Source organism: Staurois parvus, unplaced genomic scaffold (assembly GCF_062004578.1).
Source record: "Staurois parvus isolate SC_StPar_1 unplaced genomic scaffold, SC_StPar_1.0 ptg000137l, whole genome shotgun sequence".
NCBI classification, from domain to species: Eukaryota; Metazoa; Chordata; class Amphibia; order Anura; family Ranidae; genus Staurois; species Staurois parvus.
Window position 1 is genome coordinate 2,856,084 of NW_028317933.1, and position 25,424 is coordinate 2,881,507.

Here is a 25,424-nt window from a genome sequence, read left to right on the forward strand (position 1 = left end):
GCTGAGATAACTTCTGAGCAGTGAATCGGCAGAGCTGTGCTTACTACTGAGCAGGGGAACGGCAAAGCTGTAGATACTACTGAGAGGGGGATCGTTAGAGCTGGAGATACTACTAAGCGGGGTATCAGCGAAGCTGGGGATACTATTGAGCGGGGGATTAGCAGAGCTGAGGATACTACTGAGCGGGGGATCGGCAAAGCTGGGGATACTACTGAGCGGGGGATCGTTAGAGCTGGGAATACTACTGAGCGAGTGATCGGTAAAGCTGGGGATACTACTGAGCAGGGGATTGGCAAAGCTGGGGATACTACTGAGCGGGGGATCGTTAGAGTTGGAGATACTACTAAGCAGGGGATCGGCAAAGCTGGGGATACTACTGAGCGGGGGATTAGTAGAGCTGAGGATACTACTAAGCGGGGGATCGGCAAACTGGGGATACTACTGAACGGGTGATCAGCATAGCTGGGATTACTAGTGAAAGTTGAATCGGCAGAGCTGGGATCACTACTGAGCGTTGGATTGGCAAAGCTGTGGATTCTACTGAACAGGGGATCAGCAGAGCTGGGGATACTACTGAGCGAGGGATTAGCAGAGCTGGGGATATTATTGAGTGGGGAATCGGCAGACCTGGAGATACTACTGAGCGGGGGATCAGCAGAGCTGGGGATACTACTGAGTAGTGAATCGGCAAAGCTGCAGATACTTCTGAGAGAGGGCCTGGCAGAGCAGGAGAGATACTCGGCAGAGCTGGGAATACTACTGAGCGGGGGATCATTAAAGCTGGGGATACTACGTGGGGAATAAGCAGAGCTACAGATACTACTGAGTGGGGGATCGGCAGAGCTGAGATAACTTCTGAGCGGTGAATCGGCAGAGCTGGGCTTACTACTGAGCAGGGGAACGGCAAAGCTGTAGATACTACTGAGCGGGGGATCATTACTAAATGGAGATACTACTAAGCGGGGGATCGGCAAAGCTGGGGATACTACTGAGCGCGGGATTAGCAGAACTGAGGATACTACTGAGCAGGGGATCGGCAAAGCTGGAGATACTACTGAGCGGGGGATCGTTAGAGCTGGGAATACTACTGAGCGCGTGATCGGTAAAGCTGGGGATACTACTAAGTGGGGGATTGGCAAAGCTGGGGATACTGAGTGGGGGATCGTTAGAGCTGGAGATACTACTGAGTGGGGGATCATTAGAGCTGGGAATAGTACTGAGCGGGGGATCGGGAAAGCTGGAGCTACTACTGAGCGGGGGATCGTTAGAGCTGAGAATACTACTGAGCCGAGGATCAGCAAAGCTGGGGATCCTACTGAGCGGGGGATCAGCAGACCTGAGGATACTACTGAGCAGGGGATCGGCAAAGCTGGGGATACTACTGAGCGGGAGATCGGCAGAACTGGGTATAACACTGAGTGGGGGATCGGCAAAGCTGGGGATACTACTGAGCGGGCGATTGGCAGAACTGGGTATACTACTGAGCGGGGGATCGGCAAAGCTGGGGATACTACTGAGTGGGGGATCGTTAGAGCTGGGAATGCTACTGAGCCGAGGATCGGCAAAGCTGGGGATACTACTGAGTGGGGGATTGGCAGAGCTCAGGATAGTACTGAGCGGGGGGGGATCGGCAAAGCTGAGAATACTACGGAGTGGGGGATCGTTAGAGTTGGGAATACTACTGAGCCGAAGATCAGCAAAGCCGGGGATACTACTGAGTGGGGGACTGGCAGAGCTGAAGATACTACCGAGCAGGGGATTGGCAAAGCTGGGGATTCTACTGAGCGGGGGATCGTTAGAGCTAGGGATACTACTGAGCAGGGGATCATAAGAGCTGGGGATAGTACTGAGCAGGGGATCAGCAAAGCTGGGGATACTACTGAGCAGGTGATCGGCAAAGCTGGGGATACTACTGAACAGGGGATTGGCAGAACTGGGGATACTACCGAGCGGGTGATCGGCAGAACTGGGGATACTACCGAGCGGGTGATCGGCAGAACTGGGGATACTACCGAGCGGGTGATCGCCAGAGCTGGAGATACTACCGAGCGGGGGATCAGCAGAGCTGGGGATATTACCGAGCGGGGGATCGCCAGAGCTGGGGATACTACCGAGAGGGGGATCGCCAGAGCTGGGGATACTACCGAGCGGGGGATCGGCAGAGCTGGGGATACTACCGAGCGGGGGATCGGCAGAGCTGGGGATACTACCGAGCGGGGGATCGGCAGAGCTGGGGATACTACCGAGCGGGGGATCGGCAGAGCTGGGGATACTACCGAGCGGGGGATCGGCAGAGCTGAGGTTCAGCAGAGCTGGGGGTACTGTTATGCAAGGGAATCAGGTAAACAAGGGTACTAATGAGCTGGGAATCTGCTGGGCCCCTTTAAAACAAACATCAAATCACCACAAAAAAGAAAAACCCATCACCGAAGCATCCAAAACACATAAAACAAGCATACTGAAGCACTAGGTGCCTAATATGGGGTGTATCACAGAAAGTGTAAACAAGCCTTATGTGTCTCTGTTTAGTTACACCGTCTCCGGTATTAAAGGGGAGGTCCTCTTTAAGAACAAGCCTACGTTATCATGGAGCCAGTCAGTCTGCACTCCAGAGAAGGCGAATGGAACTGTCGGCTCACTGTCCAAGTGTCTGCGCATGCGTAGCTTCCCAGACCTGTCACTGTCAACAAGCCGTGTTCCAAGCCTCTCTGTGGAGACCAGCCGACCCCGCCCTCTTCCTGGTGCCGTCGCGACATCCCTATTGGCCTTTCCGGTCCGTGGAGCCGTTGTTGTCCAATAGCTGATGCGGCCGGCCTTCGTCACGTGACCGGAGCGGGAGGCCGGACATCTTGCGGCGGCTGTGGATGTTCCGCCCTGCGGGTTGCGGAAGCGGGTGACCCGGCCGGACTTGTCCGAGTGCAGGGAGGGTCGGTACGACGGATGTAGGGCGAGGAGAGCCGCCGCCTGCACTGGATAAGGTGAGGGTGACCGGGGGGGATGGTGGGCTTCTTGTGCTACTTCTGGGTCTTCTCACTGAGGAAGGGGGAGGGGCTGTACCTGAGTCGGGGACTGTCAGTTCCAGTCTGCCCGGGGGGGGGGGGTTATAGACTCCTCACCTGGTAACCATGGAGGACTAGAGGTGGCAGCAAGGCCTCAGGTTGTGTGAGGCCCCCATACATGGTACAATCTGATGGCACACTCCTCCTGAGGCCTCATTCACACGAGGCTGTATGTGCCTGACCGCTTGCATTTGTTTTTCTTTTGGGCAGCCTATTCACTTATATGCACCAGGGACGCTCTTGTACCTTTTTTTGGCGGTGAGCGTCATGTGTTTTTCCCCTGTGCATTTATAGGGTGACGAGCCGCGTTTGGGGAGCCATTAGGATTGAATTGCAGCGCATATTTGTAGTTTTGATGTTCGCACGCTCCCGGAACGCACAGGTGTGTATGGGGCCATCGACCTGCCAGTAGTAGTGTAGGGATCCGTCAGATTCATTATAAAATGATATCGATTGTTGAGGTTTGTCCTCCTATTACGTAGTTTTGGTAAAGATCGTCCAATCGGGTTGCGGTACGTAGTGCCACCCCAAGGCTAGGTTCACACAGGTGGTAAAGTGGGTGCTAAAAACTGGAGGTTTATCCATGTTTTTACTGACCGCCCACCTAGCAAACAGCATGGAGCCAGTCAGTCTGCACGCCGGAAAAGGGCGAATGGAACTCTCGGCTCACGCTGCAAGTCTCTGCGCATGCGTAGTGTCACTGTCAACAAGCCGTGTTCCAAGGGGTGTACCTGAGTCGGGGACTACCAGTCCCAGCCTGCCCTGGGGGGGTCAGCGACTCCTCACCTGGTAACCATGGAGGACTAGAGGTAGCAGCGAGGCCCCCATACATGGTACAATCTGATGGCACACTCCTCCTGAGGCCTCATTCACACGAGGCTGTATGTGCCTGACCGCTTGCATTTGTTTTTCTTTTGGGCAGCCTATTCACTTATATGCACCAGGGACGCTCTTGTACCTTTTTTTGGCGGTGAGCGTCATGTGTTTTTCCCCTGTGCATTTATAGGGTGACGAGCCACGTTTGGGGAGCCATTAGGATTGAATTGCAGCGCATATTTGTAGTTTTGATGTTCGCACGCTCCCGGAACGCACAGGTGTGTATGGGGCCATCGACCTGCCAGTAGTAGTGTAGGGATCCGTCAGATTCATTATAAAATGATATCGATTGTTGAGGTTTGTCCTCCTATTACGTAGTTTTGGTAAAGATCGTCCAATCGGGTTGCGGTACGTAGTGCCACCCCAAGGCTAGGTTCACACAGGTGGTAAAGTGGGTGCTAAAAACTGGAGGTTTATCCATGTTTTTACTGACCGCCCACCTAGCAAACAGCATGGAGCCAGTCAGTCTGCACTCCGGAAAAGGGCGAATGGAACTCTCGGCTCACGCTGCAAGTGTCTGCGCATGCGTAGCGTCACTGTCAACAAGCCGTGTTCCAAGGGGTGTAACTGAGTCGGGGACTACCAGTCCCAGCCTGCCCTGGGGGGGTCAGCGACTCCTCACCTGGTAACCATGGAGGACTAGAGGTGGCAGCGAGGCCCCCATACATGGTACAATCTGATGGCACACTCTTCCTGATATAGATTGAGGTTTGTCCTCCTATTACGTAGTTTTGGTAAAGATCGTCCAATCGGGTTGCGGTACGTAGTGCCACCCCAAGGCTAGGTTCACACAGGTGATAAAGTGGGTGCTAAAAACTGGAGGTTTATCCATGTTTTTACTGACCACCCACCTAGCAAACAGCATGGAGCCAGTCAGTCTGCTCTCTGGAGAGGGTGCATGGAACTCTCGGCTCACGCTGCAAGTGTCTGCGCATGCGTAGTGTCACTGCCAACAAGATGTGTTCCAGGGGGTGTAACTGAGTCGGGGATTACCAGCCCCAGCCTGCCCTGGGGGTCAGCGACTCCTCACCTGGTAACCATGGAGGACTAGTGGTGGCAGTGAGGCCTCAGGGTGTGCGAGGCTCCCATACATGGTACAATCTGATGGCACACTCTTCCTGAGGCCTCATTCACACAAGGCTGTGTGTGCCTGCCTTCTTTTTTTTTTTTTTTTCTTTTGATCAGCCTGTTCACTTAAAAAACAAATGCGCCAGGGACGCTCTTGCACCATTTTTTTGGCGGTGAGCTTCATGTGTGTTTTTTTTTTTTTCCCCTGTGCATTTATAGAGTGACGAGCCGTGTTTGGGGAGCCATTAGGATTGAATTGCAGCGCATATTTGTAATTTTGATGTTTGCACGCTCCCGGAATGCACAGGTGTGTATGGGGCCATCGACCAGCCAGCAGTAGTGTAGGGATCCGTCAGATTCATTATAAAACCATATCGATTGTTTAGGTTTGTCCTCCGATTACATCGTTTTTGTAAATGTCATCCAATCGGGGTGTGGTACGTAGTGCCACCCCAAGTCTAGGTTCACACAGTGCTAAAAACTGGAGGTTTTGTCCACGTTTTTACTGACCGCCCACCTAGCAAACAACATGGCGGCCACTCGGGTCCGTTTACGTTTCAGCGCCTGCGATACTTTGCACTGTAGCACATTTATAGTGGTTGTGAACCTCAGACGTGAAATACGAGCAAAGCATTTCTCTCTATAGTGTGTACTTGTCTCAATCCAGAGTACGAAGTGTCATGTATGTCTGTTGCTTTGTTCCTCTGCTATCAACAGGAGTCACTTCTGACATGTTTTTCTGACACCAAAAGAAAAATGGTGACGGGAAGGGACCTCTAGCAGTTTGACAGCCTCTGCTCTGCTCCTGTGTGGAAGGGGTGTGTTCCTTCCCTGCAATCAGCAATCGGAACTTTCCTCACTGACCTCTGCAAAGTGTAACTTAGTCTCCCCGACCCCTTTTTTCTGACATCTCAGACAAGCTGTATAAATTCAGCAGTTTGAACAGATGCAAAGAAGAGAAGACTGCAGATAAACAAGTACAATTTATGTAGGAGGATCTCTGTGTATCACCTGAGGCCAGTCACTTCACTGGGTATATGTGTTTTTTAAATAAAAAACAAACACGTCATACTTACCTGTTCTGTGCAGTAGTATTGCACACAGCTGCCATGATCCTCTACTTTTTAGGTCCCCTGCTGGCACTCTAGCTCCTCCCCCTCTAGCAGTGCCCCCCCCAGGGAAAGCTGCTTGCCTTTTGGCACTGGTACGTGCTCACTCCCGAGCTGCGGCTATATGCGTCCATAAGACACTTAGAGCTGTAGCTCCCCCCCCTTCACACTCTCTCCTTATTGGCTCACTGGCTGTGATTGACAGCAGTAGAAGCCAATGGGCTTCCTCTGCTGATGAGGAGGGACAGCCTCCATACAGCGTAGTCTATTGTGAGCATCGCTGGATCTGAGGAGGGCTCAGATAAGGATTGGGGGGGGGGGGGCGCTACACACAGGTTTATGCATGAAGGTAAAAAAAATACATTGAGCCTTTAGAACCACTTTAGAGCAGATATTCGCCCCTGACCCCCCCCCCCCCCCCCACTTTCCCATACACCCCCCGCCCCGTTAATTGTGTGGTCCATTGTGCACATTTCCGATACTCAAGAGTCCTGCAGATACATTTTTTTGTATTCTGCCACCTCTCGGTCCTGTGCTGCCATGTTGATTGTGACACCATTGAGAGGCCCACTGGCTCTTCCGGGTTCAGCTGGCACGCCTCCTGATGATGTGGTGCTAGGTACCCCCCACTCCCTTTTTTTTTTTTTTTTTTTTTTTTTTTTTTCTGAATGAAGCTCTAGGCCTCCTGGGATATGTGACATGCATATCCCAGAAGGCACAGCGAGTACTGTGCATGTCATTTGCCTAGTGACATGCACGTGGGGGCGGGGCTGTACTTTTTTACTAAAAAATCAGAGTTGCTTTGACCAAGGACCCGGCCCTTTAGGAGAATCTAAATGTCAGGAGGAAGGTTTTGTAGTCGTGTGACTGCTGTGGTTGGCTTGCACAGGGGTAACATGATTAGAGGCTCCCGATCGCAAGTATGCACTGGGAGCTGCACATGACTGCTTAGCTGCTGTGCTGAGAGAATAGCCCCATGGATGCTTATGGCCGATGGTGCCACTTGCCAAATGTGCCCACTGATGCCATAAGGACCATGCCCTAACTCTGTGCTGTTGCAACACAGTATTGCAAAGTAGAACTAGGCAAAACCTTTCTTCTTTTTTTCATTTTGGATAGATAGAGCAAGGGTAATAACCCACGTCTGATTTTTTTTTTTTTTTTTCCCTCGCCATCTGTGTCCCATTGCGGAGAGTTCTCTTCACTTCCTGTCCCAAACAGGAAGTGAGTGGAAATACCTGCATGTTAAGGGAATTCTTTGGGGATCCCCAGGTCACCAGAACTTGTGTCCCCATTGGAAGATTTCCCTTCTATTACTTTTCTGGGGACAACCCAAAATGTGGTGTTTTTCTTTTACTTTACTTTCAATGATAATGGTAAAGTATACATCTAGTGAGGGTGAATCTCCTAAACAGATTTTCTAATCCATCTCCATTCTATCCAAAACAAAACTTTTTTGCTTTTTACTTAAGCTTTAAAGTGGTCTGACTTCTGGTAAAATAGAAAATAGGTGTATCTGCATTTTTACCACCTTTAATCACCAAGCTGCTAGCAATGTCCTGCGTAGATATCAGTGTTTCATTACACCGTGTGCATGGGTATCAAAGCTGAACTCCGGGTTAAGCAACCTGTGTCTAAATATAAGAGTCATGTGTATACTTCCTTAAAGTGGTTGCAATGGCTGAAGGCTTTTTACCTTCGTGCATTGTGTGCTGCTCACCCCATAGCCCCCCCAATACTTACCTAAGCCCCCTCTCGATCCAGCAATGTTTTTTTGGAGCCTCAGCTGTCCCAGGACTCCCTATCCTCATTGGCTGAGACAGTAGCAGGAGCCATTGGCTCCCACTGCTGTCAGTCACAGCCAGTGAGCCAATGAGGAGAAAGCAGGGAGCAGGGGTGTGCAATTGTGGCCCTCCAGCTGTTGTAGAACTACAAGTCCCATGAGGCATTGAAAAACTAACAGTTACAAACATGACTCCCAAAGGCAGAGGCTTGATGGGACTTGTAGTTCACCAACAGCTGGAGGGCCACAGTTGCCCACCCCTGCTCTATGTGAACCAAGAGCACCAGGCAGGAGACCCGAGAAGAGGAGGATCGGGGATGCTCTGTGCAAAACTGTTACACAGAGCAGGTGAGTGACTTTTTTGTTATACTTAAAAAGCCGAACTCTTAATACCTCTTTTACCACTTAAAATATATGAATAAACAGCGCAAAAATAGACCTAAAATCAATTATTAATAAATCACAAAATATAAATGTCCCATATCATTAAGTGCATATCTGTGTCAGAGAAAATTTCTTTCAAGAAAAGGACACCATAAAAAGTCCCTTGTGGTGAAAAATACAAACTCCAAATAATTTTTCTAGCCTTCCACCTTTCACCCGTGCACACCAAAATCAAATGCACTCACCAGATTTTGGTGAATGAAAAGCCTTTAGGATCTTATGGGAATCCTATACCCTCTTTCCATCAGCTCAATGATAGCCTCTCCAAATAAAATCCTCTTACAGGTCCTCACCGTAGCTCCCAAGTTTGCTCCACCGTATCATCAAAGAGAAAACTCACATAGTGTAATATTGCCAGATCAATCTTGTACAATAACGAACAGAATCCAGGCCACTCACATTTCAATAGCTTGTAAAAGGCACATTTATTAAGCCCATGACAGCCTGATGATCACATCCAGCCAACATACTCCAGGGTTCCCACGCCAATGTAGCCAGATCATCTTTTATTTTTTGTCACTTTTACCACTTGCTTACTGCTCTATAGCCAAATGATGGCTACAGCGCGGTCGTCCAGTTTTGGGAAGGAGTCATCCTCCCAGAACGCGTGCCCCCAGCGCTGTCTGTGAGTGCTGTTTCCTTTGGACACAGCTGATCATATGACATGGTAAAAGGCCTGTCACAGCGTGAGGAAAGTACTGCCGATAATGGGCAACCATCAAACTTTTTGTTGCAATTAGTCAGGGAGAAAAAAAGATGCAAATTAACTGCCAAAGATTTGAGAAGAATGAAGCGTACAACTACCAGGAACCCATTATCCTCAGTGCTGTCAGAAGTGAAGTGCCCAGAAGTACAGTGTTCAGTGCTCAGAGACGTGGCCAGGGTAAGGAAGGCTGAAACCCGACCACCACTGAACAAGACACAAGTTGAAATGCCAAGGCTGGGCCAAGAAATATCTGAAGACAGATTTTTCAAAGGTTTTATGGACTGAGATGAGCGTGACTCTGGACAGACCAGATGGTTGGTCCTGTGGCCGGATCAGTAATAGCACAGGGCTCTACTTCGATTCAGACACCAGCAAGGTGGAGGTAGGGTACTGCTATGGGCTGGTATTATTAAAGATGAGCTAGTTGGACCTTTTTGGGTTGAAGATGAACTCAAAATCAACTCCCAAACCTACTGCCTGTTTTTAGAAGGCGTTTTCTTCAAGCACTGGTACAGGAAAAAGTCTGCATCTTTCAAGAAGACCATGATATTTATGCAGGAAAATGCTCCATCGCAGGCATCGAAGTACTCCACTGCGTGGGTAGCCAGTAAAGGCATTAAAGATGACAGAATAATAACATGGCTCCTTCCTCATCTGGCCTAAACCCTATTGAGAACATTTGAGCCCTTCTTAATGGGAGATTTACCATGCAGGAAAACAGTACACCTCTCTGATTAGTGTCTGGAAGGCTGTGGTTGCTGCTGCACAAAGTTGATCGTCAACAAATCAAGAAACTGACAGACTCCATGAATCGAAGCCTTATGACTGTTATTGAAGAAAAGGGGTGGCTATATTGGTCAATGATTTTTTTTTTAATTTTTTTTTTAATTTCAGAAACGTTTAGTTGTAAGTTTTTGAGTTGTTTTATAATTCTCACTTTAATAGATGAAAATAAACAAGTGAGATGGGAAAATGTTCGTTTTTTTATTTAGTTGCATAATAATTCTGCACACAAATAGTTGCCCAGTAATTGTGCACACATAGATATTCTCCTAAGAATGCCAAAACCTCACTTTTACTTTAACCTCCTTGGTGGTATTCCTGAGTGTAGCTCGGGGTAAAGTTTCAGCACCACAAGCGGTAACCCCGAGCTACACTCAGGAATACCATGCAGCGCTGCTCCGGGATCGCTCGATCACTTACCTTGTCCTGCGCTCCCGCGATGTCCCTCCGTCAATGTCCTCCGGCCCATGCCGGCATCTGTCTTCTGGGTTCCGTCCTCTGCAACGTCAGGATGCACGGGGACGGAACGGCGGGAAATGTTTAAATTTTAAAAGTAACATTCACTAAAATCACTTAGTAAAACATTACTGTATCAAACCATTTCATATACATTTTGTCCCGAGTGCTTTGTCCTGCGCCCTGCCTGCATTTTTACTGTTCTTTCTGCCTGGAAGCTGAGAAACGTCCATGGCGTCCAAAAAGCGTCCCTTTAGGTCAAAAGCAGTTTTAGACCAGCTAGAGAAAAACGATAGTAAATCAGAACCACTTGCAGAATTGAGTGATTCGTGGGGAAATTCGTCAGACACTGAAAACGATTTTGCGACTTTGCTCAGTGATGTGTGAACTTGGTGCTATATTTCAAATTTCAGTGTTTTTGGTTTGATTATATGGAATTAAATTTATTATAATATTTTTTATGATTATTTATTAAATTATAATTTATGATTTCGTGTTTCAAATTTTAACATACCCGCAATGTTTACTAGACTCTTGTTCGGACAGATTTCAGTGAGTTATTCCTAAGAATTACAGGCCTACAATAAAAAAACATATTTCCATGCAAAAAAATGTACCGCTTTGAGCACAGAAATATGGACATAATCAGACCGCTAGGGAGGAAAAGAGAGGATGTGATGTGCAAAGTGGGGAGGGGTTGTGCTAGAGAATGGACTCTTCCTGGAGTAGTCCTATTTTATAGGACGTTCGAAGGCACAATGCAATTCATAAAAACATATTTTATGTAAATATAGAAAGAAATGCTACAGTGAGCGCTCCAAACTGTCAGCAGCTGAACATTAAAGGAAAATGCACATAAAATCCCAATATAAATACAGATATATAAAAATGCAGCGCTGTATAGTATTTGCAAATGTAGATGACAGTATTAAACTACAAATAGAAGATCACACAAGAAATACAGTCCTGTATTGGTGCTCGTTGTTTTTCCAGTGCAAATGATAGAAATGCGCACTAACCAGAAGCGTATAGATAATACGCAGATATATAATTATCCTGAAGATTCCCCTCTCTTTCTGGTCAGAGTGTAGATTAGGAACTGAAAAATGTAAGGATGAAGCGCCCTTCAACTGCAAAAACAAAAAGTACTGCCCGGGGCAGACTCAAACGCATTTATTCAGCTGGGAGCAGGAAAGCATTTTGATTTTTTTTTTCTTTACAGTACTTTTTGTTTTTGCAGTTGAAGGACGCTTCATCCTTACGTTTTCCAGTTCCTAATCTACACTCTGACCAGAAAGAGAGGGGAATCTTCGGCATAATTATATATCTGCGTATTATCTATACGCTTCTGGTTAGTGCGCATTTCTATCATTTGCACTGGAAAAACAACGAGCATCAATACAGGACTGTATTTCTTGTGTGATCTTCTATTTGTAGTTTATTACTGTCATCTACATTTGCAAATACTATACAGCGCTGCATTTTTATATATCTGTATATTTTATGTAAAGTTAAAAGCTAAGCATTTGAAATACTTGATCTTCCTGTGCTTTTTTCTGCCATTACTTTAGCTGGTGACAGGGTCTCTAGGTATCGGGAGAGAGAGAGCGGATCATTGTGAGCTTCCAGCTTACCTTGTCACAGCAAGTAGAGGTCAGCTGATCGTTCTTCATATACTCGATTGTGCAATCTCCTTTAGATCTACTGTTAGCTATTACTGTTATTATTATACAGTATTTATAAAGCGCCAATGGTTCGCTCAGCGCTGTACATTACAAAGTGGGACAGAACATGTGACAGAACAATACCAATACAATGCAGAACATGAGGGGATCGAGGGCCCTGCTCTTTCGAGCTTACAATCTAGTTAGCTATGTAGTCAGATTTGGCTTTTTGTTTCTCCACTTTTTTGTAGCATACCAATACAAACAAAAATAAACATGACAATGCCTAAACATTTGTAATTGCAACAATTTTCTGGGCGAAGTGGTACATTATCTGACAGAAATGCAGGGGTGCCAGTTTTTTGGGCCATAACTGTATGAACAATAGGATATATGAAGTAATGGATTGTGTTTGATTTATCCCTTGTAGATATTTATCTTGTTTTGTTCATGAGCCACATGCGTTCAGTGAATAACCCAAAACATAAATACAAGTTTGACGACAAAAGAGATTTCTTTTACATGCTGGATCGTGTTAGTTTTGCATGTCGCCAAGTCTCGTGAAGGAAATATATTGAAGGTTGGGCAAACACATTCCTGAATATTATTAATGATTTAATGCCTTGCCTCCTAGATTGTAAGTTCTAAAGAGCAGGGCCCTCTGTTTCCTCTTGTACCAAATTGTATTGTGACTGTAATGTCTGCCTTAATTTTGTAAAGCGCTGCGCAAACTGTTGGCGTTATATAAATCCTTACTATAATAATCATATGCTTCATATCCAGAGCAGATTGTGTTACCTGTAGGCAGAGAGTTTCCAAAAGTCTAATTGTGTTAGAGCTCAAAATTTCCACTCTCCTGCTCACATTTGGCGAGTGGACATAACATGGGGGCGAGCTGAGCCAGCACCAGCCTAGGCTGCTGCCTGGGGGGGTAAAATGCCCCCTCTGCCTGTATAGACAGGCCCCGGTGCTCCATGTCCCAGACTCTATTTGCCCCCACCATCCCCTATCTTTCGGTGTTCCTTCCTCTCCCCGATTACCCCCAGTGCTTTGCTTGCTCTCTGCCTTTCCAGTGCTGTCCCGGGCTCCATGTATCGGTTTCTCACTGTGTGAGCCTCGGCTGTGTGGGGACTCCCTGCTGGATCAGAGCGCTCCCCCCACGGGATATCACTCCTAAAATCCCCCTGCTGGGACTCCACTTCATCGTGCAGCCTCAGTAGCAGCGAGACCAGGAGAAGAGTAAGCCGAGACAAACTGCCACCTGGACGTGCAGCATGAGATGTGGTGGGCTTGCCGTGGTTCATGGGGGCAGCTAGCGGCGCTGGAGACTGATCCCCACGGCGGGGCTGGGCAGACAGGAGACATCACCTTGGGAGCACACCGCATAGTAGCAGCTCAGGAGATGGGTAGGATTCAACAGTCAGTGGGGACACATCAGGGGACAGCAGGGATTATATACACCATCCTTCCTGGCATACTTTCCCTAAAGTGTTGATCCCACACTATAGATCCCATTCTCTGATCATTTACCTGCTCCGGAGATTACTTTTGCTGGATCACAGCAGAGAGGTATTAGAGGGATTCACCGGGGGTGCCACCACAGTATTGTCCCAAGTATTAGAGGGAATCACAGGGTTACCTGGAGCCTCCTAAATTAACGTCATGGTGTCTGGAGAGGCCTAGGCTGGAGAAGTGTTCTGCATAAAAGTGATTCTTAAATTGTGTTTTTTTTTTTTTTTTTTTTTAAATAAACATGTCTATACTTACCCGCTGTGTGTAGCGGATCCTCCTTCTTGGATCCCCCACAGGCTCTCCTGGCCCCTCTCTCCTGTTGGATGCCCCCACAGCAAGCAGCTTGCTATGGGGGTACCCGCTGCTCTGTGTCCATTCACACACTGAGCTGCTGCTCGGCCCCACCCCCTCTCTCCTCATTGTCTCACTGGCTGTGATTGACAGCAGTGGGAGCAAATGGCTCCTATTTCTGTTTCAGCCAATGATAAGAGGGAGTCCCGGGATAGTCAAGACTCCAGTGCACATCGCTGGACTGAGAGGGGGCTTAGGTGAGTTTTAGGGGGGCTGGGGGTGATGCTGCACACAGATTTTTTTTTTACCTTCGTGAATAAAATGCATGAAGATAAAGACCCTTGAGCTTTTAGAACCACTTGAAAGTGATCATCAGTACCGCCTGTTATAGCACCCTGACCATCAGTACTGCTGGATTTAATACCCAGATCAGCCGTACCGCCAGTCTCAGCACACAGATCACCAGTACCGCTGGTTTTGGCACCCCGATTACTGATTTTAACAACCCGATCACCAGTCCCCCTATTTATGGTACCCCACTCGCCAGTTTTAGCAGCCTGATCACCAGTCCCTCAGATCTTGGCACCCAATCATCAGACCCTCCATTTTTGGAACACCTGATGTAAAGTGGGACACCTGATGTAAAGGGGGACTCTGGTGGGGACACCTGATGTAAAGGGGGACTCTGGTGGGGACACCTGATGTAAAGGGGGACTCTGGTGGGGACACCTGATGTAAAGGGGGACTCTGGTGGGGACACCTGATGTAAAGGGGGACTCTGGTGGGGACACCTGATGTAAAGGGGGACTCTGGTGGGGACACCTGATGTAAAGGGGGACTCTGGTGGGGACACCTGATGTAAAGGGGGGATTCTGGTGGGGACACCAGATTTGTAGTCCTCTATAGCTGGTGGTATTCTGAATTCCTGTGTAATGTATTGCTGGGATTCTTACTCCTCTGTAGCTGGTGGTATTCTGCACTGCTATATTATGTATTGCTGGGATTTGTAGTCCTCTTCTGCATATAACATTTAACTGTAATTTCATGAGATAATTTACAAGGGCGTGTTTAGGGGGAATTTGGGCGGGGCATGGTTGGGGTTAGGTGGGGCTACTGGTGGCTTATAGCTCAGGGCTTGACATTTTGAGCCCCGCTGTTAATATTTTAGAAAGCTGCAGTGCACCCAGGTTAGGAAACTTGTACAATTATTTTGTGCATCTAGCTGTTAGGTTTGTGGAGAGCAGGGGGTGAGGAAGTTGGGGGGGGGGGGGGAGCTACTTGTTGAAAGGGACCTAGGGTCCCAGTCTACTTTTTTCCCTCATGACAATCTACTTGTCCTGGTTAAAAAATAAATCTTAACCAAAATCGTATTTAAATCTGAGGTGCTTTTAGGAATGTGTGGGGCTTTTTAAAACGAAATGGGCTTTATGGCGAATTAAAAGTTTAATGTTTTTAACATTGCGCTGTTAATCTCCTACACACCTTCTTGCCTGTCTCCAGCACTGCACCCAGGAACTAACAGGGAGGGGAGAGACCTTGCAGTGTAATGAGCACCGATTGGGTGCTCGTCCGGAAAGGGGATTGTTGGGCTCTTTTAACCTCCCTGGCGGTATTCCTGAGTGTAGCTCGGGGTAAAATGTCAGTACCAAAAGCGGTAACCCCGAGCTACACTCGGGCTTACCATGCGGCGCTGCATAGGGATTCCCTGCAGAGCTTACCTTGTCCTTCGCTCCCGCAATGTGTCCCCTGCAGCATCCCCGGCCATCTCCTCCGGCTGATGCCGGCATCCGGCTTCTGTGTTCTGGTCCCTGTGACGTCGGGACGTACGGGCGGCGGTGGGAAATTTTGAAAATTTAAAAAAAAAATTCTTTTTTTTCAAAACGAATTTTACATACTAAAACATTGCTGATTCAACCCATTTCACATACATTTTGTCCCGAGAGCTTTGTCCTGTCCCCTGTCTGCATTTTGACTGTTCTTTCTGCCTGGAAACTTAGAAAAGTTCATGGCGTCCAAAAAGCGTCCCTTTAGGTCAAAAGCGGTTTTAGACCAGCTAGAGAACAGCGATAGTAAATCAGAACCACTTGCAGAATTGAGTGATAATGATTCGTGGGGAAATTCACATCAGACACTGAAAACGATTTTGCGACTTTGCTCAGTGATGTGCGAACTTGGCGCTATATTTCACATTTCAGTGTTTTTGGTTTGATTATATTATTGAATCTTGGCGAATCACATTGCGTGAAGCTTGCTGCCCAAACGAGCAGGAGCGTCTTTTCGGCAGAAAGCTACACGCGTGCAATTTTTCACACGACAATCGCAGAAAATGTACCATGTTTTTAGGTGCCATTAAATATAAAGGCACCTGAACTTGCGTTTTGCAATCGCAGGCAGAATTGCAGCGATCCGAACCACCCTGGTGGATGCATCGTCGATCCAATGCTGCATCTGTCCCCTGCCAGCTCTGCAATGAGGATTAAGCAAACACAGCTGATCACTCAGGTCTCCCCTCTGCTTTCAGCAGAGAGCTGTGACTAAGTAATTTTATATCTTGGAATTAGCTGTCCTTTACCTCTGCCAGCACCTGAATACAGAGTGTAAATCTGGGAGACTGACACTGCAGGCTTAGAGCGTCACTGATCTGTTATACCTTTCAGAGAATGCTTTGCTGAGAATGGGTTTGTTCCTAGCTGGATGGCAGAAATGGTGTAGAAAGTAGTAGTTCTTGAAGGGATAACACACGGAGAAATATGGTGTCACTCTAGACTCAAACCTGTCCTTCCAACCCCATGTCCAATTGTTGGCAAACTCATGCAGGATCCACCTCCGCAACATCTCCAAAATACGTTTGTTCCTCACCCCAGACACTACTAAACAACTCATTCACTCCCTTATTATCTCACGTCTGGACTACTGCAACTCCCTTCTCACCGGCCTACCTCATCACAGACTATCCCCGCTTCAGTCTATCCTGAACTCAGCGGCCAGACTCATCCACCTCACCAACCGCTCCTCTTCTGCCACCCCCCTCTGTCATTCCCTCCACTGGCTCCCGATTGCCCAACGCATTAAATTCAAACTACTAACAGACATACAAAGCCATTCATAACGCTGCCCCAAACTACCTCACCGACCTGATACCCAAATACCACCCTACCCATAATCTTCGCTCCTCACAAGACCTCTTACTTTCTAGCTCCCTAGTCTCCACCTCCCACGCCCGACTGCAGGACTTCTCCAGGACTTCCCCCATCCTCTGGAACTCACTACCCCAATCCATCAGACTGTCACCTACCCTCCTCACCTTTTAGGCGCACCCTGAAAACCCATCTCTTCAGGGAAGCCTACCCCGCCCTCACCTAACAGCCGCTCTCCACTCCTCCCACCACTCCATCCCCCACAGCCACTTTCTCCTGTACCACTATCCCCTCCCTCCTAGATTGTAAGCACGAAAGAGTAGGGCCCTCAAACCCCTCGTGTTTTGTTTTGTTACTGTATTGTCTCATGTTTTGTCCCCCACTATAATGTACAGCGCTGAGCAAACCTTTTGGCGCTATATAAATACTGTATAATAATATGCGTGTATTCAGAGACTGTGTGTATATGTGTATCTGTACAGTGGTACCTTGGTTTCCGAATGCCTCGGTTAAGGTAATTTTCAGTTTATGAATGAAAATCCATTGAAAATAATGCCTCGGTTTACTAATTTTTTTTCCCAATACGAAGTGTATGTTGGTGCCGATTTTTAAATGCAATTTCCAGCTTTTTTTTTTTTTCTTCACTATAGCTCACAGGATTAACTCCAGAGTTAAAGGAAACATTGTTTCTTTTAACTTGGGGAAATAAACTAAAAGTAAATTTTCTCTCTTTTAGCTGGGGGGAAAGTGACCACTGTAAAGCAATAATTACATTTAAACCTGGCAACATAATAAATTTAAAAAATGGCGTGGGATCCCCTCAAAAAAATGGCGTGAGATCTGGTATGTATTTTGAGGGGATCTCCCACGTCAAAATTAAAAAAAAAAAAAAAAAAAGGCCTCTGAGCTGGCTTGACAGTTCTTAAATATGTAAGGGGTGCGGCCTCCCGTGGACATCACCCGAGTGACCCCACCCCATGTGACATCATTGGGAAACGGCGTTTCTGTTTACAAATTTTTCGCTACACACACACACACTATTGGGACACCCCTCCAAATCATTGGATTCAAGTGTTCCAATCACCTCCATGGCCACAGGTCGCTCCCAGGAGGTCAGTGAATAAGTCCATCCATGAACTTTTCTTGCGACTAAATATTCCACGGTCAACTGTTAGTGGTATTCTAACAAAGTGGAAGCAACTGGGAACAACAGCAACTCAGCCATGAAGTGGTAGGCCACGTAAAATGACAGAGTGGGGTTAGCACATAGTGCGCAGAAGTCGCAAACTGTCTTCAGAGTCAATAGCTAAAGACCTCCAAACTTGGTGTGGCCTTCAGATTAGCACAACAACAGTGCATAGAGAGCTTCATGGAATGGATTTCCATAGCCAAGCAAATGCATCTAAGCCTTACATCACCAAGTACAATGCAAAGCGTCAGATGTAATGGTGTAAAGCACGCCGCCACTGGACTCTAGAGCAGTGGAGATGTGTTCTCTGGAGTGATGAATTGCGCTTCTCTGTCTGGCAATCCAATGGACATGTCTGGGCTTGGCAGTTACCAGGAGAATGGTACTTGTCTGACTACGTTGTGCCAAGTGTAAAGTTTGGTGGAGGGTAGATTATGGTGTAGGGTTGTTTTTCAGGGGTTGGGCTTGGCCCCTTAGTACCAGTGAAGGGAACTCTTAAGGCGTCAGCATACCAAGACATTTTGGACAATTTCATGCTCCCAACTTTGTGGGAATAGTTTGGGGATGGCCCCTTCCTGTTCCAACATGACTGCCCACCAGTGCACAAAGCAAGGTCCATAAAGACATGGATGAGTGAGTTTGGGGTGGAAGAACTTGACTGGCCTGCACAGAGTCCTGAACTCAACCTGATAGTCGTCCGATGTCAGTGCCTGGCCTCTCAAATGTGCTTCTGGAAGAATGGTCAAACATTCCCATAGACACACTTCTAAACCTTGTGGACGGCCTTCCCAGAAGAGTTGAAGCTGTTATAGTTGGAGGGCGGGGCCAACTCAATATTGAACCCTACAGACTAAGACTGGGATACCATTACATTTTCATGTGCATGTAAAGGCGGACATCCCAATACATTTGGCAATCGTGTATGTGTGTGTGTGTGTGTGTGTATGTATGTATGTATATATATATATATATATATATATATATATATATATACATACATATACATACATACATACAACGTATATTGTTTGTTTTGTTTTTTTGCACTGACAAATGCTTTAATTCTGTCTTTTGCAGGCAGTTGCATCTGCAAAGTGTTCAACATGTACTCTGAGTGGCGGACACTGCACCTCGTTATCAAGAATGACCAGGGTCACACCAGTGTGTTGCACAGCTATCCTGAAAATGTGGGCCGCGAAGTCGCAAATGCTGTGGTCCGTCCTTTGGGACAGGCTCTCAATGCTCCTTCCATTGCTGCAAGTGAGAGCATTCTAAAAACTGATAAAGAGGTAAGCTTTCCCATTCATCAGCTCTGTCTAGTTAAAAATAGTGCAGGCCTTCTCTCAGTGTTTGGAAATTGTTCTATTAATATATACAAAAACACCTTAACTACTGAGCCTCATCTTATCAACAGACCAGCAACTGACTAAGTTTTATTTTTAACAAGTAAATGTATGGAAGAAAATGATCAGCCAGAATGTCTGTAAGCCTTGCAAATTTTCAAAGTTCTAGTATTTATTTAAATAGTCACTTTATGGCCAGTTTAATTATTTAATTTATTTTATTATTTTTTTTACATTTTTCTGAAACACAACACAGCAGCTAAAAACAAGCACACATCTGAAGTCAAGCTTACCTTGAAATTATTGGAAACATTTCTGACTTAGGGCTACGGTGCGCTTCTGGGGCAGTCGAAATTCTCATCTGGAGACAATTGAGCTATCTAAAGTATCAGAAGGGTACAACTATCAGCGTTATTTGAGTATTGCAGTTGTTGGCAGCCTTTGGATAACTCGTGTAAAGGCAATTTTATTTCTTCCCATACTCTGAGTGCTATTTATACTTCCTATGGGCTGCCATGGGTGATTTTTGGTAGTGCTGTTGTGCAACTAAGTTTACCTGCAATTGTCCCATAACCAATTTGTAGCAATCGATCACTACACGTAGGGGACAAAAGACTGTAGCATGCAGAAACAATAATTGCTAATGATGGTGCAGTCCTTCAGTTTGTACGGTTGATTGTTTTGCGTATCAATCACTAGGGTTTAATTGCAGCTGATCTTAGTAGCACAATCCACTACCAAATATTGCAGATGTGCGCCCAGCCTTAAAGTGATACTAAACACACACTATTTAATTTACATTATGCCTTCTTTTTCTGTATATTATTATTTATTTCAGGTACTTGTATAGCGCCGTCAATTTACACAGCGCTTTACATATATATTGTACATTCACATCAGTCCCTAACCCTCAAGGGGTGTACAATCTAAGGTCCCTACTAGGGCCAATTTAGACAGGAGCCAATTCACCTACCAGGATGTCTTTGGAGTACCCGGAGGAAACCCATGCAGACACAGGGAGAACATGCAAACTGCAGGCAGGTGGTGCCATGGTTGGGATTCGAACCAGCGACCCTAGTACTGCCAGGTGGAAGTGCTAACCATTTAGCCACTGTGCTGCCCATATGGATATGACACTGTAGTTATTTTAATTTAAAAATAAATCTAAGTACCTGTATTTCTAATTGATATACAGCTGTCACAGGACCCAGTTTTTCCCAGCCTGCCTGCAGGGAAACGGTGGCAGGAGTTTCTAGTTCAGCCTTTCTGTTTGACAGAAGTCAATGTAACAGTCAACTTCAGTCGAACAGATATTTGATCCGTCTATGGCCAGCTATAGGCTTTAGAATATGGTTGGATGTGCAGGCATGATTTGACTACTATTAGGATAGTAAATATACCCAATACTTGGAACATTTCACAAACCTGGACTGTAGGCTTTGCCAATCGGACAGGATAGAGTGAGGAGATGACTGGTAATGCAAGATGTTACCTATCTTGACTGGTTGATGTTCCCTTATGAGCTTTCAGCCAACATGAGCATATATTGCTGATCACATATACATAGATGGTAACAAATTACATTTTTGTGTGTTTTTTTCAAAACCTTGATAAACAAATATAATTACTTTCCATTCAAATAAAACACATTGCATGCCTATGCAACCTTATGAACGTTTAATAATAATTTTTTTACAGTTAGTAAAGTATTTCTTCAGGCTATATACTTTGGATTTTCCATAATCAGTGGTCAGGTAAATCCATTAATTAAGCTTAGATTATTTTACTTGAGACAACAGAGCCACTAGGGGTTTGAGAATAATACATTAATGTGCTAATTCTTACATTCCAGGTGAAATGGACCATGGAGGTCATTTGTTATGGACTGACATTACCACTGGAGGGAGACACAGTGAAATACTGTGTGGATGTATACACTGATTGGATGATGGCCCTGGTCGCTCCAAAGGATTCTATTCCCCAACCAGTTATCCGAGAGCCTAATATGTACATCCAGATCATCCTTAAACACCTTCAGAATGTCTTTGTGCCCAGGTAAGGCTATCAAAGTGAAGCTTAACAAGGTTGTCCCCTCTCACCCTCTTTGCTGCGGTATTCACAATAGCACACTCAGCAAATCCAGTGGTGTTTCGTTATGATCTACTGCTCTGCTGCTGCACACCAAGTCTCAAGCCACCATCTCCCTTTCTTATGTCATCAGGAGCTGCCTGTCTTTTTGTTGTGTTCTATTATGGAAGGGATTAGATTGGGATGGTGAAAAGTGAAAATCATTAGTGAAGACCCAACTTTGAGTTATTTAAAAAAGATAACAAGTGAATTCTATAATGTACAGCGCTGAGCAAACCTTATAGCGCTATATAAATACTGTATAGTAATTCCTTCAGTGAACTGCTCTCCAGGAAACACTACAACTGTACTGAAGTCCACTTAATCCTAGGTCTCTTCCATCCATTGTCAGATTTCAGAGAACCTCATATAGTCAGTGAAACGGTCTGCTTTCTGAAAACAGAACTATACTCTGCTCCCTCACCAGCACCGACGTCTCTACCCGACAGTTCATTCCATGCCGAGAATGCACTATGAGCTGGGCAGTTGCAGCTCAGTTTACATTATAAAGATTATGAACAGACAGGTAAGTTTTGATTTATTGCTGAAGAGACATAGGGGAGGTTTACTAAAACTGGAGCATGCAAAATCTGATGTTGCTCTGAATAGAAACCAATCAGCTTCCAGGTTTTATTGTCAAAGCTTAATTGAACAAGCTGATTGTCTACCATGCACAGCTGCATCCAATTCTGAGTGCTCCAGTTTTAGTAAATCTCCCCTATAGCCTCTTCTGCAATAAAAATCCTGCTTGCAATTTTTTTTTACTTTAGTCCTGCTTTAAAGCGGAACTAAACCTGTCAACCTTTTTCCCAAAACCGTTACTCAGTTCTTGCTGTGAATGATAACTGTCATACAATCAAATTTCTGTTGTCTTAACTGATCGCATGTGAAACTCCATGGCAGTTGCAGATCAAACAGGCTATGATGGCAGCTTCTGTGGCTGGCTGTAAAGGATAGAAGAGTGTATTGTAATATGTAATTCTTACACTCTCTGCCTGACATATTACCAGTCAGATTCAACCTTTTAAACACACACACACACACACACTCTATATCTTTTCATGTGACAACACTGAAGAAATGACACTTTGCTACAATGTGACGTAGTGAGTGTACAGCTTGTATAACATGTAAAATTGCTGTCCCCTCAAAATAACTCAACACGCAGCCATTAATGTCTGAACTGCTGGCAACAAAAGTGAGTACACCCCTAAGTGAAAATGTCCAAACTGGGCACAATTAGCCATTTTTCCTCATGTGACTCGTTAGTGTTACAAGGTCTCAGGTTTGAATGAGGAGCAGGTGTGTTAAATTTGGTGTTACTGCTCTCACTCTCTCATACTGTTCACTGGAAGTTCAACATGGCACCTCATGGCAAAGAACTCTGAGGATCTGAAAAAAAGAATGAATGCACTACATAAAGATGACATAGGCTATAAGAAGATTGCCAAGACCCTGAAACTGAGCTGCAGCACGGTGGCCAAGACCATACAGCGGTTTAACAGGACAGGTTCCACTCAGAACAGGCCTTGCCATGGTCAAACAAAGAAGTTGAGTGCACGTGCTCAGCGTCATATCCAGAGGTTGTCTTTGGGAAATAGATGTATGAGTGCTGCCAGCATTGCTGCAGAGGGTGAAGGGGTGGGGGGTCAGCCTGTCAGTGCTCAGACCATATGCTGCACACTGCACCAAATTGGTCTGCATGGCTGTCGTCCCAGAAGGAAGCCTCTTCTAAAGATGATGCACAAGAGAGCCCACAAACAGTTTGATGAAGACAAGCAGACTAAGGACATGGATTACTGGAACCATGTCCTGTGGTCTGTTGAGACCAAGATAAACTGATTTGGTTCAGATGGTGTCAAGCGTGTGTGGCGGCAACCAGGTGAGGAGTACAAAGACAAGTGTGTCTTCCCTACAGTCAGGCATGGTGGTGGGAGTGTCATAGGCTGGGGCTGCATGAGTGCTGCCGACACTGGGGAGCAACAGTTCATTGAGGGAACCATGAATGCCAACATGTACTGTGACATACTAAAGGGAGCACGATCCCTTCCCTTCAGAGACTGGGCCGCAGGGCAGTATTCCAACATAACCCCAAACACCCCTCCAAGATGGCCACTGCCTTGCTAAAGAAGCTGAGGGTAAAGGTGATGGACTGGCCAAGCATGTCTCCAGACCTAAACCCTATTGAGCATCTGTGGGGCATCCTAAAACGGAAGGTGGAGGAGCGCAAGGTCTCTAACATCCACCAGCTCCGTGATATCATCATGAAGGAGTGGAAGAGGACTCCATTGGCAACCTGTGAAGCTCTGGTGAATTCCATGCCCAAGAGGGTTAAGGCAGTGCTGGAAAATAATGGTGGCCACACAAAATATTGACACTTTGGGCCCAATTTGGGTTGTACTCACTTTTGTTGCCAGCGGTTTAGACATTTAATGGCTGTGTGTTGAGTTATTTTGAGGGGACAGCACATTTACACTGTTCTACAAGCTGTACACTCACTACTTTACATTGTAGCAAAGTGTAATTTCTTCAGTGTTGTCACATGAAAAGATATAATATATTTACAAGTGAGGGTTGTACTCGCTTCTGTGAGATTGTGTGTGTCTAATATTAATAAACTGGAACATTCATAAGTTTAGAAATACTTCTGTAACCAGTGCCATCAGTATGTTTTTCAACAATAACCTTGCAAAGGTCTTGAGAGAGTTTTGATTTTACCAACCATGAGATTTTTTTTGTGTGACACCTTGGTAACGAGACACCTTTTTAGGCTTGGTTCACATATGTGGGGGTGGTGCCGCTGTGGATCCGCACAAAAATCCATGCAGCCGCACAGAGGAATGCGGACCCGCGGGCGGCTGCCATTAGTTCTAATGGCACGCCGTCCACCGTACGGGCTGCATTTTCAGAAGAAGTGCAGGGACTTCTTCCCTGCATGTTATGGGGCACTGGAGTCCATTCAAACGAATGGGCTCTCGTACCCGCTCAAAACGTGGCCTGCACGGCCGCATATATGTGAACCAGGGGTTATAGGTCATAAGTTAAGACTGAACCAGCTGATGTTAATTTGCACTGAAAAGGGCCAGATTGCTTTCTAATTACTGATATATTTCAGCTGGTGTCTTTGCTTTTCATGTCTTTTGCACCTCCCTTTCTTCATGTGTTCAGTACTTTTTTCCCGTATCATTCCATTTTATTACACAATAACTTAATTTCTGAACTTATTTGTTTTGGTTTCTTTGTATGCATGGATTGTTACCGACATGTGCTGAAAATTTCATGTCCATAGCACCTTTAGAAATGTGTTACCGAGAATGATGGTGATGTGTTCAATACTTCTTTTACCTGCTGTGTGTGTATTCAAGTGTGGTACTGTGATAGGTTGCCATCTGTGCAATAAGTCCATCCGTGAAATTTCCTTGCTACTAAATATTCCACGGTCACCTGTTAGTAGTAGTCTAACAAAGTGCAAGCAACTGAGAACAACAGCGACTTAAAATGACAGAGCAGGGTCGGCGCATGCTGAAGTGCACAGTGTGCAGAAGTCGCCAACTGTCTGCAGAGTCCATCATTATTATTATACAGGATTTATATAGCGCCAACAGTTTGCTCAGCGCTTTACAATATAATGGGAGACAATACAGCAACAATACAGTTCAATACAAGAGGGAAAGGAGGGCCTGATCCTTGGAGCTTTTAATCTAGGAGGGAGGGGCTAGTGGTACAAAAAATAGTAACTGTGGGGGATGGACTGGTTGGAAGAGTAGAAGATTCCATTATTAGCTGAGGGCAGGATAGGCTTCCCTGAAGAGAGGTTTCCAGAGATTACCTATAAGTGAGCAGAGTAGGCGATAGTCTGATAAATTGGGGTAGAGAG

General features: G+C 46.1%; 1 protein-coding gene across 9 annotated transcripts in view; it reads left to right on the top strand.

The window, feature by feature from the left end:
* The first annotated feature begins 2,784 nt into the window (after positions 1 to 2,784).
* Positions 2,785 to 25,424, top strand: part of RALGAPB (Ral GTPase activating protein non-catalytic subunit beta) — a 138,939-nt gene continuing 116,299 nt past the window's right edge. For 7 of the 9 annotated variants that reach the window (XM_089673244.1, XM_089673246.1, XM_089673242.1 and 4 more), the window contains exons 1-3: positions 2,786 to 2,978; positions 19,155 to 19,366; positions 21,273 to 21,475. In XM_089673244.1, the coding sequence (XP_089529370.1) occupies positions 19,181 to 19,366; positions 21,273 to 21,475 (389 nt within the window). In that variant the 5' untranslated portion in view covers positions 2,786 to 2,978; positions 19,155 to 19,180. Of the gene's footprint in view, positions 2,979 to 19,154; positions 19,367 to 21,272; positions 21,476 to 25,424 lie in introns of all 9 variants that reach the window. The other 2 variants (XM_089673247.1, XM_089673248.1) reach the window with 2 other exon arrangements.